At 48.5% G+C, this 20,960-nt stretch overlaps 1 protein-coding gene across 3 annotated transcripts in view; it reads left to right on the top strand.

Moving 5' to 3' along the window:
* Positions 1-7,154, top strand: part of khk (ketohexokinase) — a 31,466-nt gene extending 24,312 nt beyond the window's left edge. For all 3 annotated transcript variants that reach the window (XM_030087397.1, XM_030087398.1, XM_030087396.1), the window contains 4 exons: positions 1,528-1,674; positions 6,522-6,610; positions 6,681-6,838; positions 7,010-7,154. In XM_030087397.1, coding sequence (XP_029943257.1) covers positions 1,528-1,674; positions 6,522-6,610; positions 6,681-6,838; positions 7,010-7,113 — 498 coding nt within the window. In that variant the 3' untranslated portion in view covers positions 7,114-7,154. The remainder of the gene's footprint in view (positions 1-1,527; positions 1,675-6,521; positions 6,611-6,680; positions 6,839-7,009) is intronic.
* The last annotated feature ends 13,806 nt before the right edge of the window (positions 7,155-20,960 follow it).

The raw sequence follows: 20,960 nt of genomic DNA, 5'->3' as shown, positions 1-20,960 counted from the left end.
GAACTGCGATGGGCGAGACTCACCAGAGCCACGATGCATGCAGTGTGTAACGGGCTTCAGAAAAGTGTTTTTGTAACTGGGTAAAGATGGACTTGTGTAGTCAGGACGTTCTGCTCTTCAGCTGAGGATTCTCAAGGAGAGGACAAAGCCAAACCGGCCTTGTCTTGCTCCTCTTCATATTGTTTGAGACACAGTCGTGTCTCTTTCTTTTACTTCAACTTCTAAAAATTGAACAGCTAAAGAAAGTCTGTCAGTGTAAGGCCCTATCCACACGAAGATGAATCCAGGCCAAAACTTAAAAAAATATTTGATCAATTCACCCTGTCATCCACAGGAATTCAGCACTCAGTGGATCTGAAACCGAACAATTTTGAAACCAGGTCCCAGGGTGAACAGATCCCAAAACTGTTGAATCCATGGCTCCATAATTCCTCCTCTTTTGGAGCGTTTCCTGATTCGTTGCGTCGTCGCGCTACGTCGTAACAAATGCGCAAAACTCTGTAAACAACAAGAACACTGGCGCTGTGCGGTGTAGCGGTGTAGCAGACGTCCTGCTGAAGACTGCGAGTCTTTTGCCGCTGTTACAGCAGAACACTGCTCTCCTTCAGTCCCACCGGATACAACAGATCAGCATGGAGAACGCCATGCTTCATTTAATTATTTTTTATTTTTTATTATTGTAAGTATACACGTACATGGCAAACATTATGCCAGGGGGGACAATAAGCCATCTGTTTGAATTTCTCGCAGATACTGATTGTTTTTCCAGCCTTTCTGTTTTGTCTTTTAACATTTTTATACAAGAGAGTACAACATTTTTGAAGTGGGTAATTGATGGCTTCTACCTGCTATATTTGCATTTCTGAATAAAGAATTTTGATTTTAGGAATTAGTAAATTGATAAAAAAAAAATCCTCCTTTCTTTCCCTGTTTTCTAAAGAAACAAAAAAACACATTTCCCCACCACAAAGTCCTTGTCTACATTATTAATTACAAAGCGACAGAAATCCTTCCAAAAGATCTTGGAATCATCACGTCCAAAAGAGGTGTTGAGTTGTTTCAGGGTGATTTTCGCAGAAAGAACAGAAACATCAACTTCCCTTTATATTCTGTCATGAAGTGGTGAGCAGGATGCTTCATGTAATGTTGGATCGACCACCAAAAAGATCACGAAGGGCTGCTAGGTGGAGGCACTATGATATTGCCATGTATTTCCGGTGGTTGTCAATGAAGCGCCACCTAGCGGCCTGGCATGTTATTGCAACGTTTCAGCCGTATTGAAGACAGTCATGTGGACGCCCATAAATATTGAATCAATGCCGTCTTTACGGGCAAACGTTTTTGGAACTATGAGCATTTTGGCTTCATGTGGATGGGGCCTAATTCAGTGAGTTCTGTCTTCTTGAGGTTTTACTGGGAATGTCGATGACACAGACCTGTTTAAAATATAACCTCAGCCATCAGAGTGTTTCAGAATGTGGGATCTGCTCTCTCCACCATGTAATCTACTTTTTTTGTACTTTTCAGGGGAGAAATGCTGATGAACAGGTGAAAATGATTGAGAGGGTCATGATGCACAACAGCAAGTTACCACCGCAACAGCAGATCACGATTTCTGTAGAAATAGAGAAGACAAGAGAACCGCTGTATCAGCTGTTTCCACTTGCTGATGTGGTAAGATATGTTTTTGTTCATATGAAACCTAAAATGAATTTGATTTGTCCCACATTTGATCAGGCCATGTCTTTAGAACCCCCATCATCAGCTGACCCCAAACCATTTTTATCACCTGAGAATATCCTAAATCAAGTCAAACTTTATTTATAAAGCACATTTCATATTAAAAAGCAACACAAAGCCCTTTACAGTATTCTTATAGGTTCTCTAAGGTCTATTTAGACCAGGGGTGCCCAACCAGTCGGAGTGTCCCCAGGTAGACCGCGAGGTGCAGGGGGAAAAAACAAAGTTTGTGCGGTTAAAAAAAAGAAAGAAGAAAGCAACAAGTGTGTGCGCGCGCGAGTGAGCAAGTGTGTGTGCTCACGCAGCATGCTCCATGCATGACAATCACGCCTGATGCACACTGGATGCGGTCCGGCTGCGTAACGGAATCACCGCATTACCGCCTGCGGTGTCTCTGCATTCTGCTGGAGGAGGTTGCCAGATCTGTCGCTTTCCCCCGTTAACAATATGAAACCCGTTTAACTCAATAGAAAGCAGCACAAACTGCCGTCTCGGTTGAAAATGAACGTTAAAACCGTATTTGTATAATAAAAATAACACGTTATAAACACAATCATTTCATCAACCTGTCCGACGTGTTCACAAAAGAAACTGTGTTCGCCGCGGCGATCAAGCTGCCGGAGTTTTGGCAGCAGGATCCAGAGCCGTGGTTCCAACACATCGAGGCCCAGTTCCAGCTGAGAGGCATCACGGCTGACGAGACGCGGTACTGCTATGTGGTGGCGGCTCTGGATTCGTCCGCCACCCGTCGTGTGATGGGGTTCCTGCGGGGTCCGCCGGCCCAGGGCAAGTACGCCGCCCTGAAAGCGCAGCTCCTTCGTCTGTTTCAGCTGTCGGACGTGGAGCGGGTGGACAGGCTTTTCTCCCTGAACGACTTGGGAGACGGCAAGCCCTCGGAACTGATGGAGAGCATGTTGGCGCTGCTGGGATCCGGGGACACGTCGTCGTTGTTCATCCACCTGTTCCTGCGTCAGCTCCCGGCCGCGGTGCGCACCGCGTTGGCCACCTCGCCGTTGTTGCGCACGAAGGACTACCGGGGTCTGGCGGAGGAGGCCGACAGGATCCTGGTCGCGTCACGCGCTCGGCGTCCATGCTGCGTGCCCGCCGGAGCAACAGCGTCTGCTGGAGGAGGACGCACCTGCGGCGGCTGCCGCTGTTCGGGATCGGCGTACGGAGGACAGAACGCTGTGTTTTTCACCGGCGATTCGGCTCCCGGGCGAGGCGCTGCACACCGCCGTGTGCGTTCCCGGTGCAGGGAAAAGCCGGACCCAGCGCTCAGTAGCGGCTGTGGGCGCTGGGGATGCTGACAAGCTGCTGTTCGTTAAAGACACGGTTTCCGGACGGCGTTTCCTCGTGGACACGGGCGCACAGCGGAGCATTCTTCCCGCTTCCAGCACGGACAGAGCCAGCGGTGAGCACGGGCCGCAGCTGGATGCCGCTAACGGGACTCCGATCCGGACTTTTGGCACCAGGTTTGTGACCGTGTGTTTTGACGGGCGGCAGTTCGGCTGGGACTTGGTGATGGCTGATGTAGCTGTTCCGATCCTCGGGGCTGATTTCCTGTGTGCGCAGGGATTGTTAGTTGACATTATTAACCGCCGCTTGGTGGACGCGCTCTCCTTCTCCTCCTATTCGTGCACCTTGGGGAGGGGGGGATTGCTGTCTCTGACTAGTCGTCTGCCCACCGGGGATGTGTACCAGCAGCTCCAGGCCGAGTTCCCAGATCTCACAGTCCCCACCTTCTCTGCCTCCCTCGTCAAACGGAGTGGAGCATTATATTCCCACGGTCAGTCCGGCTGGATGCGACTAAACTGGGGATTGCCAGGGAGGAGTTCGCCACTATGGAGCGTCTGGGGATTGTGCGACGCTCTGACAGCCCGTGGGCCTCGCCCCTGCACCTGGTCCCGGAGTCGGATGGCAGCTGGAGGCCGTGTGGTGATTTTTGGCAACTGAATAACATCACCAAGCACAATCGGTACCCTATTCCACACATCCAGGATTTCTCGGTCCACCTGGCGGGGAAAGTTATCTTTTCCAAGGTGGATTTAGTGAGGGGCTACCACCAGGTCCCAGTCCCCCCCGGGGACGTGCCCAAGACTGCAGTGATCACTCCGTCTGGCCTGTTTGAGTTCCTGCGGATGCCGTTTGATCTTAAAGGTGCAGTGCAGACTTTCCAGCGGCTGATGGACTCTGTGTTACGGGGGTTGCCGTTCCTGTTTTTGTACCTGGATGACATCCTGGTGGCCAGCGCCTCGGCCGAGGAGCACCTGTTACACTTGCGGCAGCTCTTCGGGAGGCTTACGGAGCACGGACTGATTATTAATCCGGCCAAATGCCAGTTTGGCCTCTTGGAAATTGAGTTCCTCGGTCATCACATCTCCTCACGAGGGGTGGTTCCGTTACCCACAAAGGTGGTGGTGATTGCCACTTTTCCGCATCCTCACACCATCAAGTCCCTGCAGGAGTTCCTGGGCATGGTGAACCTCTACAACCGCTTTATCGCGCATGCAGCTCACCTGATGCGCCCCCTGTATGAGGCTCTGAGGGGCGTGAATGCCAAGGACGACGTGGACTGGACCACCGAGAGACTCCTGGCATTCCGGAGGGCCAAGGATGCGCTTTCCGACGCCGCTATGTTGGCGCATCCCTCACCGGCGGCTCCGGTCGCACTCACCACAGACGCCTTGGATTATGCAGTGGGTGTGGTCTGTGAGCAGTGGGTGGGTGGAGCCTGGCGTCCCCACGCGTTTTTCAGCAAGCAGCTGCGGGACAGTGTGAGGAAGTGCAGCACATTTGACCATGAGCTTTTAGCTCTTTTCCTCGCTACGCGCCACTTCCGGTTCCTGCTGGAGGGGCGGCGGTTCACCGCTTTTGTGGACCACAAGCCCCTCACCTTTGCCATGGCCAAGACCACGGAGCCACGGTCTGCCAGGCAGCAGCGCCACCTCTCGGCCATCTCAGAATTCACCACGGACATTCGGCATGTTGCTGGTAAGAGCAACGCCGTTGCTGACTGCCTCTCTCGGGCCCACGTGAACTCTGTGCAGCTGGGGGTGGATTATGCTGCCATGGCCGCCGACCAGCCAGCTGATGCGGAGGTCCAGGAGTACAGGATGGCTGCTACTGGGCTGAAGCTGCAGGATGTGGCGTTTCAGGGCTGCAACGTTTTGCTCCTCTGTGATGTCTCCACAGGTCAGCACCGCTCTATGGTGCCTGCCGGCTGGCGTCGGCAGGTGTTTGATGCCATCCACGCACTGTCACATCCTGGGGTGAGGGCATCAGTGAAGCGGGTGGGGGCGAAGTTTGTCTGGCCGGGCCTCAGGAAGGACGTCAGAAGCTGGGCAGCTTCCTGCGTGGCATGTCAGCGGTCCAAGGTTCACCGCCACACCAGGGCCCCACTGGAGCCGTTCTCTGTGCCGGAGAGGAGGTTTGACTACGTCCACCTGGACCTGGTGGGTCCGCTGCCCCCCCTCTCAGGGGGCTGAGAGGGGGGCTTTACTCCCCGGGCTTTACTCACCTCCTGACGATGGTGTACCGGACCACCAGATGGCCAGAGGTGGTTCCGCTGGCTTCCACGACGGCGGCAGAGGTGGCACGGGCCTTCGTTTCCACCTGTGGCCCGTTTCGGCACTCCGGTGGATGTCGCGTCTGACAGAGGCCCCCAGTTCACCTCCGAGCTCTGGACTCTGCTCCACCGCACCACGGCATTCAACCCTCAGGCTAATGGGCTGTGCAAGCGCTTCCACCGTGCCGCCCTCACGGACTGCAACTGACTGGACCGCCTGCCGTAGGTTCTGCTGGGTCTGCGCTCGGCCCCAAAGGAGGATCTGCAGGCATCCTCTGCAGAGCTGGTTCTGGGTCAACCCTTGCGCGTCCCCGGAGAATTTCTCCCGGATCCATCGGGGCCCTGGTCCGGGGCTGCCGGGCAGCCCAGTTTCATGAATGCCGGTCGGGGTTTTGGCCCGCTCCCTGCTCACCACTGCCTCCCCCGCTCCGATGTGCCGAAGACTTTGATGGCGGCTCGGTATGTGTTTGTTCGCCATGACGCCCACCGGGCCCCGCTGCGGCCTCCTTATGACGGTCCGTTCCTCGTCCCGGAGGCAGGGCCCAAGAACTTTGTATTGGACATGGGTGGTAGGCCGGTCCGGGTTTCGGTGGATCGTCTGAAGCCCGCCCATGTTCTACCGGAGGAGCCGGTGGAGGTGGCGCTGCCCCCGAGACGGGGGCGTCCCCCCAAGCTGCCTGCCGTCGTGGGAGCTCCTGCCACTGTCGCCCTGCCGGCGGGTTCCGCACCTGCCACTGTTGAGGTGCGCAGTCGGTTTGGCCGTGTGGTTAGACCGCCCTTAAGAGACTGATGTTGATGTAGTGGTAGGTTTTGTTTTTGTTCTCCCATGGGGCGCACGCTCCCTTCTGAATGTTCGGGGGGGAGTTACCTCACATTAGAAGGGGCGGGGTTGGTGACGTAGGGGGTGTGTTGCACTCTTGGTGGGGTTAAATAGGCGGAAGTGTTCCGTCAATGGGAGCTTCCTGGATGACAGCTGTCACGGTCGGTGCAAAGAATAAATCACGCTCAATCCGAGTCCAGCGTCCGTCTCCTCCTTCTGCAACCTCTACAAGGGAGTGTTTGGCTGAATATTTCACCAGAGAAATCCATGATTACTCAGATGATATTTTTTGTCTTTTTAGCACACTTTTCAGCACTTTGTGACTTTATCTGTGAACAGCGCTTCATGAATATACTTCATCTATTGATTCAGTTCCTTTTCTCTCTGTCTGTTCAGGTGTTCATCAGTAAAGATGTTGCTCGTCACTTTGGCTTCCACTCAGCTGAAGCGGCGCTGAGGGGGCTCTACAGTCGAGTCAAACCAGGGTCAGTGTCCTCAGTCCTCTCTGACTCATCTGCTTGCAGCCCTTCCATTTTTGAACTGTGTGTCTCTCAGGGCCGTCCTCCTCTGTGCCTGGGCAGAAAAAGGAGCTGAAGCTTTGGGTCCTGATGGGATGCTCATTCATTCTGATGCATTTCCTCCTGAAGCTCTGGTGGACACTTTAGGAGCTGGAGACACTTTCAATGCTGCTGTCATCTACAAACTGTCCAGAGGTGAGACATGAGCAACATGTCTTGGTGCTGGTCTGTCTGAAGTTTTCATCACTGTCATTGGTTTTTATTAGTGATCTTTCTCATGTAGCTCCTTCTCAAAGTGTCTTTATTAAGAAATTATTCTGATTTTCACTGTCAACAAAATCAGCTCAGTTTACTTTCTGTCCACAGGGGAACATTTGAAGGATGCTGTGACCTTCGGATGTCGGGTGGCTGGCAGGAAGTGTGGTTTCCATGGTTACGAAGGCCTTCGTGCTCAGTTCAGCAACGAGTGACAAGTTGTTTTTGACTCATTCTGCAATAAACCAACACCGACGGAGAATCCCATTTCTTCTTGTCTGGTTCATTGAAGATCATTATTTGGTTCTGTCAGTCCAACGGCCTCGTTCATAAAAGCTGCTCATGCTCAGAAAGTGTCATACTCCACTTCGAGAATGTGAGAATGAAGCACTGCTAAGTCAGCTTTAACACTGGAGGTTGGACCGTTCAGACACTGGAGAACCCAGCTGAGCAGATCGTGAGGTGGAGAACTGAACCAGATTGATCTCAGACATTTCGTGTGATCACTGATCAGACTGGAAACTGTGAAGGTTTGATGAAGCTTTTCTCATCGGGCAGCAGCAGCTTGATTCTGAATGAAGCGGCTTTTAGATCGAACAAACACAAGACGTAGCAGGATCCCCACAGCTCACGTTCTCCATGTTCTCCTCAGAACCCTGGAGTCAGGACACCTCAGGTTCTTGTGAGAGACCAAGTGGTTGCCCTGAACCTGGGATGTGATCAGCAAAGGCTTGGAAGTTAGGAAAGCATGTTGAACTTCAGTTTCTTCAAAAAATGTTGAAGTTTATTTGGAGGTTCAGTTTCCAAAAAATAACAACAACAACATAAAACCACATTCCTCAGCCTCACAGCAGGCTGGAAAAATCCTGTCAGTCTCTGTCTGTTCTATCTCTCAGTCTCTCCTTATATCAGCCAAAATGAACCAATCAGGAGAAGCCGGACCAACCCAAAAACCCAGGGTGTTTGAAATAATACGCATTAATCTTTCCAACATACATTCAACCATCACCAGTTCCCCGAAATATGTGAGTGTATATATAGCATTATCTACACAGTGCCACCCGGGGGGGGGGTGGCACCCATGTCGTGGAACATTCCCCCTGGCAGGTGACACACTAGATGCGTTGGAAGTGAGAAAGCCAGAGGCAGACTTTTAAGACTTTTGAGCCGCCCCGCCCAGATTTGGCCCGGCGTCACTGATACGTATAGACCTACGTAGGGCATGGAAAACTGGCGAGACCCAAATGAGATCGGTCACAGAGGAGCCGCTGTGAGCTGCTGGAGAGCAACTCACCGCTACCTGGCCCAGCGCTCTGGTTCAGACAGGCCGGGGATTGGACCCCAGCCCTCTCCTCATCAATGATAACATGCTTCATTTGCATAAATACACACCCCCCATGGTGGAGGTCATGAGAAACACAAACATGGAGAACCATAGGGTTGTCCAAGTTGAAGGCAGACTTATACCTCCGCCCCACGGCTGCGCCGTCTACTTCGTCTAGCTCTGCCTACCTCTGGCTTTGCCATCGCGAACGCACCTACTGCTCCTGCAGTGAGCAGTTGGACCTGGGGCAGAAGGAGGGAGTCAGTGAGGTGAGTTTATGCTGATATTCTCCGTCTACTTCTTAAAGACCTCTGGGCCTGTTCACACTGGGCAGTAACTGTGTATTTGGTGAATGTGGAGCACTGATCACAGGCAAGAGCTCGGGGTATCAACGTTTACAATGTTTTCTATGCTGTAACTGGGACTAACTGACGAGTCACCGATTACACATGACGTCACACGTTATGATCTTTTTCTATGGTAGTTGCACACTATAACCACTAGAGGGCTCCATATCCATTTAAATTCAGTCCCTCATAATCCCATTACATCACAGACATTCCAGTAGTTATCAGACAGAAGAGCCACCAGTTCAGCTGTTAGGCTGCTATGTTCACTAAGTATTGTGTCACATTTATTGTATTTAATAATAATGCATTGGTTTTATGCAGTGCTTTTCTGGACACTCAAAGACGCTTTACATTGCATTATTCATTCTCTCCATACTGGGCGGTGGTAAGCTACTGTTGTAGCCACAGCTGTCCTGGGGGGGCAGACTGACGGAAGTGAGGCTGCCAGTCTGCGCCATCGGCCCCTCCGACCATGGTTAATAATGGAGATGAATTAAAACATCAGGATTATTACAGGAATGGTGGAGATGCAGATGAATGCATTAAATCGGAGTTTGGGTCTGAATGGAGGAAATCCAGCTCATGCAGCAGCGACAGGATGAACCATCACTTCCTGTACAGCTGAGTTCAGAGCTCTGGCTCTTCTGTTTCACTGTCATATGGTGAATATATTTCACAGACATATATTCATCCAGCTCTGACAGCTGAGTGGATTTTTTTAATCAGCGGCACCTTGGTGAGACGGAGCTGTTCAGCCAATCAGGGAGCTTTATTCCGAGGGTGTGGACAGGTCGGCTCTCAGCTGATCAGCGTCTCTTGGAGCTCCACACACCACAGGATCTGCGATCGGAAATATTAAACATGTTCATGATCTACGGTCTCTCACCGGCCCCTCCCCTTCCACACAAAGTTGAAAAAACAAGTACAAGTTCCAAACACAAAAGTTCATAGTACTGAGTGGCTGAGTGGTCTAATGCTAAGGCTTAGGCTGGGGAACACTCGTCCAACAAAGACGGGGCAGAAGGGGGGAGAAGAAAAAAGGAGAAAAGAAGAAAATAAAAAGAGAAAAGAGGAAAAATTGGACATGTTGGTGTCATATACACTCGCAGAACTGCTTTATTGTCTCCGGTTCTCTTTTAATGCCAAAAACTTATTTAGATGTGGATCCTCGTGGGATTCGAACTCACACCGCTGTGCTTGAGATGACATCACCCAGAGGTTTGATGAAGATACTCACATCTAGTGGAGGGATGAAGGATCCCCGGAGATGACGCTGTTGTCATCCTTGTTCTTTGAAAGATATCAATTAGAAATCATGCTCCATTTTACATGTTTATGTGAATTCTATTCCAGTTTTTATACATATTGTAGTGGATTTCAATGCTGTGGGTAAATAAAATGTTCCGAATAAAGACATGTTTTCTTGTTGTGATGATTAGTGCACCATGTGATCGAAACTCTCATTCACATCCTTTATCATATTTCCATTTTTTTCATTCATGTGAAAACACAATTTTCTTTGAAAGATTTTAAACAACAAACCTAAAATCAAGTGATATAAGACAATTCTCAGTTAATATACAATGTGTTACTTAATCATAGACAATAATACAGTACAACTATAATACACTGTTACAAAACTATTTACAGTGGATTGCAAAACAATTCCAAATTACTATTTAAAAGCAACAATGACAAGACTGTAAATCACAAATTTAACTAGAAACATAACTGAGTTAAGAACAGTTACAGTGAAAAACTATCTCTATCAGAGTGACTTGATCTACCTTCTTATCATGTCCTCTAACCATTGTTCCTTTGACACTGCCTCTGACTGAGGACAGTGAGTCCACTCAACAGTCTCTCCTGGTGCCGAGCTGCACGTCCAACCCGCCTCCTGTCAGCTCCGTCCAGGCTGTCCCACAGTGCTGTGATGGTGTCCACCTGCTGGTTGGAAAGGCGGCGAGACGTCCGCTCCTGCAGCTCAACCAGGAAAGCTGCGAGCCTGTCCACATGCTGGTATCCTGCTCTGTTCCTGTCATCAACAGCCTGGAGTTAAAAAAGTGAAAAAATAGAAAAAGCAAGGCAACATTTCATGAACAACTTACTACTTCACAAAACATAGCGAAGGATATGTTCTGAAAACGATTACTGACCATATCTGCAGCCTCATGTGATGAACTGCAGGGCAGAAGAGATGCAGAAGAGGCCGTCCCAGAAGAGCCAGGAAGCCTGCAGTTTGGAGGCAGAGAACACAGAGGAAGCCACAACGGTGGAGGTGGATGGAACTCCCGGGGCTGAGGCAGCTGGTTGATTTGTGGATGCAGTGGTCACGACCTGCAAAAGGCAACTCACTTTTAAAATCCAGTTGCTATTTATGTTAACCAAGCATGAGCAGATCTCCCACACCCCGGATGACCTGTCTGGCCGCACTGAGGCTCAGCTTTGCAGCTGTTAGATGATACCACTGAATCTTGACTTGATAAACTGAAAAGCATCACAGTAGAGTCAAATCAAAAGAGTGTGATTTCAATCAGTGAAAATTTGAAACACTTAATTGGAGTATTTAATTACCATTGACAAGTTCAGCGATGTTGGAGGCCGGTAGCTGCAGAGTGTTTCTGCACAGGGCCTGTAGCGGCGGCTCCGGCTGCAGTCTGTTGACCCACGCTGCCATGAGGGGGTGGCTCCGGGACTGGCTGCAGCCTGCAGAGGAGAGACAGAGCGCAGACGAGATACAGCTCCATTTGTACCAGGCTCCCATTAATAAAACCTAACACTATTGCATGTGTGTGTGTGTGGCCATGAGTACTCATGTATGCACAATAACCTCAGATTTTAAATGACTCGCATTACCCTCTGACTGTGGAATCCACATGCACATTTACATTCATTTCCAAACAGTGACCTCTGTCCAGAAAACTGACGTGGACATTTCTCGATCTATACTCATACTATACTATACTTCTATTAATATGGGAATCTGTGTTTCATATGTACATCATGTTTCTATTTGTGAACAGCAACTTCATCACAAAAAGTACTCAGCATGAGAGCAACATGGTATTAAATGGCTTTTACTATGTCACGGAGATATTCTTACCCTCTGATACAGCTCGTACCGCCTCCTCTGCTGTGGTGCAGACCTGTTTCCTTCATCCGCAGGCCAAACCCCGTGGTGGCACATCTTCTGAGTCCAGCTCTGGTACCGCCTTGTGAGATTTTGTTTAGGATGACATAGCTTTCGGCAACTTAAAGAAAGAAATGAACGACCTAAGAGCTATCAGTCTTATACTGTCTTAAAAGACCATAACAATTCTACAGATGAAAAAGTGACAAAGTGTTATGTATATGAAATCTCAAACCCCTGTTCTATAACGTAGCCTAACTTGACCTAAGCTGATCATAATGATCATAACAGCTGATCATAACAGTGCATTTATATTTATGAACACACACACACACACACACACACACACACACACACACACACACACACACAAGGGAGAGAGATATGGATTGCTCACACCGCACAGCATCCTTCAGATAGCAATAAATGGCTTAAAGCATTTGATAATGTAATAAAATCAATGTATACTATAACTCTTGATACATTACATCGTGTGCATTATTAGGATCCTGTTTTTTACAGTCACAAGGCATGATTAGCAAGACTGTTTACTGCACCTCATCCAACAAACTGCATAAATTAAGAGTTTTTTACCATTTTCATTGTAAAACAGACATGACAACATGAAACAAACTAGTACTTACATTGCTGCGAGTGAAGAAAGCCTTGCCCTACCAGCGATACCCTCGTTTTCCCTTCAATTAAGATCGATTTGATAAACTGTTCTGACAGCGGCATAAGAAAACGAGGCTTCTGTTTTTTTCTTCGAGTTTCCGCCCTCCCGCTCAGTGTTAAAATTTCCGTCTCCGGATTGGTCGAATGTTGTAGATTTTGATCTTATCAACATTGGAGCGCCGCGATTGGTCGAAATGTTGAAACAAGGCACCTGATTGGTCCAGATCTGTCAACATTGCCAACATTCAGTCGGACGCGCAGCCCCACAGGGAACATGCTTATTGTGGTGAAGGTCAAATTTTTCTGCAGGGGTTAGAGAGATGTCATCACAACCACTCAAAGTGAGTCTTTTTTTCTGATAATAATCAGCTTCCTGCCCCCAGCCGGGGACAGGGACTGCACGGGCCATCCCAGGGTCGAAGCCTCCACCCCGGCGATCCCCACCGGACCATCCCCGGTGCCCCAGGTAAGGTTCTGCTTCACGGTGGCGCGCACGGTCGCGGCGGCGAGCCCCGCGGCGAACCACGGTCCAATCATCATTTTTTTGTTCCATCACGAACTCCGCCAAAGATACTCCAAAGAAAAAGGATGAGGTAAGTCAAGGCACAATAAAATAAAATAAAATAAAACCAAAGTAACAAGAGAAATAAAATAAATTAAATAAACACAACGTGATGAAAAACCTGGAAAGTGCGTGTTTATTTACAGCAACGTTTCGACTGTAACACAGTCTTCCTCAGGCTCAAAACACGCAAACACAATGAAATTCAAATAAATGCACAGTTTGGCATTGAAGAAAAAAAGAAAAAAAGAAAGACAGGTTTTTCTCCTCCGAAACAGCTCAGATGGGCTTCCCTAAATCAGGAGCTGTGCTCTCTCCAGCAGACTGTGAGAAAGTGAGACGAAAGTGCTGTGCTGCTCAGAGTCTACTCTCACCCCTCCCATACCCACTGGAGGGGTGGGGTTTGTGTCTGGGAATGGAGTAGTAGAGGGAGGAAAAAAACACAGGCCTTGCTTGCAAATATGAAGATAACTTCCTTCCCTCACTTTCAAAATTTAAATGTTTTTTTCAAATAGCTTCCAAAAAAAATTCTAAATTTAAATGTGTTTCTCTTCTTCTACACAGGTCCCACAGATGCAGGATTCACCCACAGGAAGATAAATGTAACAAAATTATGTAATCAACACATGAATAATTATTTTTTTTCTTTTCTTCTATTCTTCTCCCCACAGGTTCCCGGATCCAGGATTCCATGGAAGGTAAGTTTTTTTTTTTTTTTTTTTTTGGTTAAGTTTAGGTAAAGAAGACATGGAAGCAGCTATAACCAAATATTGCATAGTTGCATGATGGAGTGGTTAGGTTTAGGCCAAAAAAAACCTGGAAGGGGCTCTAATAAAATGACATTGTATAACCGTAGGATGGAGTGGTTAGGTTTAGGCCAAAACACGTGGATATTTATCTTATGTCATGGTAAAGGTTTTACCTGTGCCCTTACCAATATATCCTTTAAATTGAGATATTTCCTATAAGCTGATAAAACCCTGTGGTTTTTGAGCAGCCCCTTTGATCCAATATAAGTGTTATAATGGGATTTTAAGTATGCATGTAACCTCCCATTGCTCAGAGAATAATAAGTGATAACAGGGATGATGTCACCCTCTTGTTTCTGCTTAGACACCCGAAATTCTTTGAACTTCTTCCTTAGGAATGATCTGGAGAAACCCCTCTTCCGAAGGACCGCAAAAAGAATGGCTGTTGCCTTTATAAACTCAGTCTTTTCTGTGCAAATCCTCCAAAATCGCAGAAGCTGAGACTTAACTATTCCACCAAAGGTGTGTTGTGGATGATAACTGGTCCTATGGAGGAGTGCATGAGTATCAGTGGGCTTAAAGAATACCTTAGTGTCCAGCAGGTGCTCCCGAGTAAATCGAGGCCCCTTGTAGACAGTGGTGTCTAGAAAATCCACAGATTCTTCCTGCAAGGTGTATTTGACCTTTATGGAGGGGTCATGTGAATTAAGAATCTCTATGAATTCTTTAAATTGTGCTTCTGTACCTGGCCATAGACCAAATATATCATCCAAATACCTGAGGTATCTGAGTGGTTTAATAGAACATTTTTTCAAAACTGCTGTTTCCCACTTCGCCATGAAGATATTTGCGTAGGCTGGGGCAAACTTCTTTCCCATCGCCGTACCCTTGATCTGCAGGAAGTACTCAGAATTGAACACAAAATCATTGATCTCAAGTAACTGGGTTAGGGGACACCATCGATTTGATAGGAATCTGGAATTCCAGAACTGAAGAATCCGGATCCGGAATTTGCAGTTCTGGATTCCAGAACTGAAAATTCCGTATCCGGATTTTTCAATTCCGGAATCTCAATTCCGGATTTTGACCACTATGTTTTGAGCGCTAGAGAGCCATCAAAAGTTAGAAAACCATTTTAAAATTCAGTTTTCAAGTGGCTAACCCATGTTTTTCACCAAAATGACTCTAAATAAATCAGAGAACCCGGCCATATGGGATTTTCACCCGAAATGCCAAAAATGTTGGGACGAGCCCCAAAACACACAAAACAGACAGTCACACCCCCACAAACGCGTGGGTGGGGGTCCCGCCGGTCCCCGAGGGGTCCAAAATTTCACGGTGGAAATTGACCCAACCGACCCTGAGGACAAAGAAAGCTCATCAGCCCGGATCAACGCTAGAGAGCGGGGGCCGATTGGTGAAGTCAAACATTTCTAGAGGTCCTGGAGAGATGACACCCCACCACACCTGTCAGGGACCTCCCCAGCTGTCAGTGGAAGCCAATCCCAGTCCTCTAGCTACTTCCTGGGCGGAGTTATCATTGCTTGACCGAATCTGGAATCCCATTCCAATCTGGAATCTGGAATCTGGAATCTGGAATCCCAACCTGGAATCTGGAATCTGGAATCTGGAATCCCAACCTGGAATCTGGAATCCCCTTCCAGATTGCGTTTCTGAAGCTCTGAGTGTCTGGATCAGCCCAAAAACACCCAAAACAGACAGTCACCCCCCCGAGAGATACGTGTGCGGGGTCGTTCCCAGTCCCCGAAGGGTCCCAAATTTCATGGTGGAAATTGACCCAACTGACCCTCAGGACACCCAAGGCTCATCCCCACGGGTCCAACCATATACATTATGGGGTGATTCATGAGGTCAAATTTTTCTGCTAGGGTTACAGAGACGACACCACAACACACCTGTCAGGGACCCCCCCGCTATCATCTGAACTCAATCCCAGCCCTCTAGCTCCTTCCTGAGCAGAGTTAGAGCAGATTCCAGATTTGGTCATTGGTTGACCTAATCTGGAATCCCCTTCCAGAATGTGACATCGTTTTTAAAAAGTGCAGGTAGACACTTGAAACCATCACCATTGCACTGCTGAGGCCCTAAGCTTTCATTTGATGCCAATCTCAGCCCTCTAGCTCCTTCCTGAGAGGAGTTATCATTGCTTGACCGAATCTGGAATCCCCTTCCAGATTGCGTTTTTGACCCTTAAGATTGCAGGTAGACACTTGAAACCACCACCATTGCACTGCTGAGGTCCTCAGCTATCATCTGAAGTCCAGCCCAGTCCTCTAGCTCCTTCCTGGGCCAACTTATAGCAGATTCCAGAAGCGGTCATAGCTTGACCGAATCTGGAATCCCCTTCCAGATTGCGTCCTGGACCCTTAAATTTGCAGGTAGACACTTGAAACCACCACCATTGCACTGCTGAGGCCCTCAGCTGTCATCTGAAGTCTGTCCCAGTCCTCTAGCTCCTTCCTGAGAGGAGTTATCATTGCTTGACCGAATCTGGAATCCCATTCCAATCTGGAATCTGGAATCTGGAATCTGGAATCCCAATCTGGAATCTGGAATCCACTTCCAGATTGGGTCTTTGAAGCTCAAAGTGTTTGGATCAGCCCAAAAACACCCAAAACAGACAGTCACCGCCCCGAGAGACACGTGTGCGGGGTCGTTGCCAGTCCCCGAGGGGTCCCAAATTTCATGGTGGAAATTGACCCAACTGACCCTCAGGACACCCAAGGCTCATCCCCACCGATCAACCACATAGACTATGGGCTGATTCATGAGGTCAAATTTTTATCCAGGGGGTAGAGAGATGACATCACAACACACCTGTCAGGGACCCCCCCGCTAACACCTGAACTCAATCCCAGCCCTCTAGCTCCTTCCTGAGCAGAGTTAGAGCAGATTCCAGATTCGGTCATTGGTTGACCAAATCTGGAATCCCCTTCCAGAATAAGTCCTTGACCCTTAAATGTGGAGTTAAACACTTGAAACCACCACCATTGCACTGCTGAGGCTCTCAGCTATCATCTGAAGTCAATCCCAGCCCTCTAGCTCCTTCCCGGGCAAAGTTATAGCTGATTCCAGATTTGGTCATAGGTTGACGAAATCTGGAATTGCCTTCCAGAATGTGACATCGTTTTTTAAAAAGTTGCATTTAGACACTTGAAACCACGACCATTGCATTGCTGAGGTCCTAAGCTTTAATTTGACACCAATCTTACCACTGTAGCTCCTTCCTGAGCTGAGTTATAGCTGATTCCAGAAGCGGTCATTGGTTGACCGAATCTGGAATCCTTAGCCATGTTAGCTCCACATGCTAGGATGAGCCCAAAAACACCCAAAACAGACAGTCAGAAGCCCAAGAAATACGTGTATGGGGTTGTTGCCGGTCCCCGAGAGGTCCGAAATTTCACGGTGGAAATTGACCAAACCGACCCTCAGGACACCCAAGGCTCATCGCGTATCAACACATATCCAACTCCCATAACCCTAACCCTAATGTTGATGGAATTAGGGTTAGATTACCGTTGACCGCTAGGGTTACGAGGTTCCCAGAGGGCTGAAAATGCTCCTCATCAGCCTCCCAATCCATCCATATAGACTATGCGCTGATTCGTGAGGTCAAATTTTTACGCTAGGGTTAGAGATATGAAACCTCAACAGACCTGTCAGGGACCCCCCTGGGAGACGCATATCAAATTTGCATAACCCTAACCCTAATCGTTTGCGAACTAGGGCTCGATGACCTTTGACCCCTAGGGTCAAGTTGGTCCCAGATGGCTGAAACTTCACACAGCGGAAGGCCTGGCCCCCCCGATCAACCTCCCCGAGTTTGGTGCCAATCGGTCAATTCATTAATTTTCACCCCCTGGGAGAGCTTCAGATCCTCTAGAGTCAGTATGCCCTCAGCCTCTCAATCTGCTCTCGGATGTGATTTCGTTGAAAAAATTGAAAAAACACGATTTGAAGGAGATCCAAAGGTCCGATCGGGATGCCATTCCACACAGGTGTCGGGGACCCCCCTGGGCCTCACCTGTCAAAGCCACACCCTCCTAGCCCCTCCCCTTCCAGAGTTATTCAATTAAACGCGCTCTGGAGGTTAAAGGTCACTGGGCGGGGCTAGGAGGGCAGCAGAGGGATGACCTTCCACAAACAGGTCAGGGACCCCCCTGGGGGTCACCTGACAAAGCCACACCCTCCTAGCCCCTCCCCTTCCAGAGTTATTCAACTCCGAAGTCGTTAGCGGCGGCTAATGCTAAACGCGTTAACCACGCGGCTTGTGCACGCGCTGGAGGGATATCCTTTTACACACCCATCAGGGACCCTCCCGGGAGTCATGCATCCAAATCCCATCCTCCTAACCCTAATCGTTTAGGAGTTATTAAAGCTCAAAGTTAGGGTTAGCAGCTAACGGCTAATTTAAGCTCCTTCTCAATTTGCGCAGTAATTCTACGCGGTGGGCGGGGCTGCCCCATATCAAAGGGTGCCTAAGGTCACCACGCACCCTGTGTGCGAGTTTGAGCCGGCTAGCTATCACCGTTTGGGAGCTATTAACGAAAATAGCTAAATTAGCTCGTTTTTTAGCCGCAAAACGTTAGCATTTGCCTATTTAACATACTTCTACATGTCCCGGGAGGCTGAAAATTTTACCACAGGTGCAGAAGGGGACCCCGAGGCAACCCTGAAAGTCTCAGCCCTCCAGCTATTACCGTTGATTTTTAAAAATAAAAACGTGAAAACGCGAAATGCAGAAAGTAGCTTTTTTCGGGTATTTCCGTTTCAGCTACAACCACCGCAGCCGGCACACATCAGCGGGGTCTAGAGACGGTCATTTTGATGCCACTTTGACCTCGTTTGCTCCAGTATTTCAAAAATGGCGCACAAAATATGTTCGGTTAAGGCGTTTTTGAAAACGAGTGCCTTCAGCTCTCCCGAAAGACTTCCGGGTGGCCTAGAGGGCTGAAATCGCACAGATTGGATGTGCTGCCAGCCCCGATGCATGACCCCGAATTTGAGCTCCCTGGCTCAAGGCCTTATGGGAAAGGTCACCCCGTTGACCTTTGACCGATAGGGTCAGGAGGGTCGCACAGGGCTGAAACTTCTCACAGTGGATACGCTGGCTCCCCCGATGCAGGTTCCCGAGTTTCGTGCCGATCGGTCAAAGCGTTGAGGAATTTTGCTATGATTCAGGCTTTATTTCGGGCCTTCTGCAGGGCAAGTGAAAACGGATGGATTTTTTTGGAAAAAAGTATTCTAGAGAGCTGAAACTTCACAGGGTGGATGCCCTGGAAGCCCCGATGCAGGATCTAGCGTTTTTTTGTCTCTAGCTCAATGCGTTGTTTTCACCCTCTGGGGGAATCCCTTAGAGTGATGAGGGGATCCCTGACCTCACATGAGGTATGTGTGCGGGGGTCCTGCCGGTCCCCGAGGGTCCCAAATTTCATGGTGGAAATTGACCCAACCGACCCTCAGGACACCCAGGGCTCATCCCCACGGATGCAACCATATAGATTATGTGCTGATTCATGAGGTCAAATTTTTCTGCTAGGGTTACAGAAATGACACCACAACACACCTGTCAGGCACCCCCCAGTGAGACACATATCCAACTTTCATAACCCTAGCCCTCATTGTTTGGGATTGTTAGGTATAGGGATGAAAACCACTCAAAGTGCCTCTTTTTTGCTTTGAGATTGAATGACTTTTTATAGGAACAACTGACATGAATGGTTGAGACATCTATGGATAGGTCTGGACGAGATCTATCCATACATGTGTGAACCATGTTGTTGTGATGTAAGGGGGAGGAGTTATTCCAAAAAAGGCACTTTGAAGTGAGTCTTTTGTTAATAACTTTGTAACCCTAAGTGTGAGAGACTTGAGACTTGAGCCATGCGTAGAGGGTGACGAGCCGGTCCGGGTGGTAGGTTAAGGGGTAAATGTGGTAATCGCAGGCCTGCGATTTTTAATAACTTTGTAACCCTAAGTGTGAGAGACTTGAGACTTGAGCCATGCGTAGAGGGTGACGAGCCGGTCCGGGTGGTAGGGTTAGGGTTAGGGTTTCTTGAAGTTTTGGTCAAAAGTTGGTCAATGTGACATTCTGGAAGTAGGGTTGTGTCAGGGCTAGGGTTGTGAGTGCGTGGTGTGAAAATCAGGACTGTGGGCCTTTGTTTGGCTGAGTTACAGAGTCATGTTCCCGGAGCCCCATAGGAGTCAATGTAAGTGTTAGGTATAGGGATAAAAACCACTCAAAGTGCCTCTTTTTTGCTTTGAGATTGAATGACTTTTTATAGGAACAACTGACATGAATGGTTGAGACATCTATCGATAGGTCTGGACGAGATCTATCCATACATGTGTGAACCATGTTGGTGTGATGTAAGGGGGAGGAGTTATTCCCAAAAAAAGCACTTTGAAGTGAGTCTTTTGTTAATAACTTTGTAACCCTAAGTGCTTGAGACTTGAGACTTGAGCCATGCGTAGAGGGTGACGAGCCGGTCCGGGTGGTAGGGGTAGGGTTAGGTATAGGGATGAAAACCACTCAAAGTGATGTTTTTTTGCTTTGATTTTGAATGACTTTTTATAGGAACAACTGACATGAATGGTTGAGACATCTATGGATAGGTCTGGACGAGATCTATCCATACATGTGTGAACCATGTTGGTGTGATGTAAGGGGGAGGAGTTATTCCCAAAAAAAGCACTTTGAAGTGAGTCTTTTGTTAATAACTTTGTAACCCTAAGTGCTTGAGACTTGAGACTTGAGCCATGCGTAGAGGGTGACGAGCCGGTCCGGGTGGTAGGGGTAGGGTTAGGTATAGGGATGAAAACCACTCAAAGTGATGTTTTTTTGCTTTGATTTTGAATGACTTTTTATAGGAACAACTGACATGAATGGTTGAGACATCTATGGATAGGTCTGGACGAGATCTATCCATACATGTGTGAACCATGTTGGTGTGATGTAAGGGGGAGGAGTTATTCCCAAAAAAAGCACTTTGAAGTGAGTCTTTTGTTAATAACTTTGTAACCCTAAGTGCTTGAGACTTGAGACTTGAGCCATGCGTAGAGGGTGACGAGCCGGTCCGGGTGGTAGGGGTAGGGTTAGGGTTTCTGGAAGTTTGGGTCAAAAGTTGGTCAAAGTGACATTCTGGAACTAGGGTTGTGTCAGGGCTAGGGTTGTGAGTGCGTGGTGTGAAAATCAGGACTGTGGGCCTTTGTTTGGCTGAGTTACAGAGTCATGTTCCCGGAGCCCCATAG

This window comes from Salarias fasciatus, unplaced genomic scaffold (genome assembly GCF_902148845.1).
Source record: "Salarias fasciatus unplaced genomic scaffold, fSalaFa1.1, whole genome shotgun sequence".
Lineage (NCBI taxonomy): Eukaryota > Metazoa > Chordata > Actinopteri > Blenniiformes > Blenniidae > Salarias > Salarias fasciatus.
This window is presented reverse-complemented; position numbering and strand designations above follow the sequence as displayed.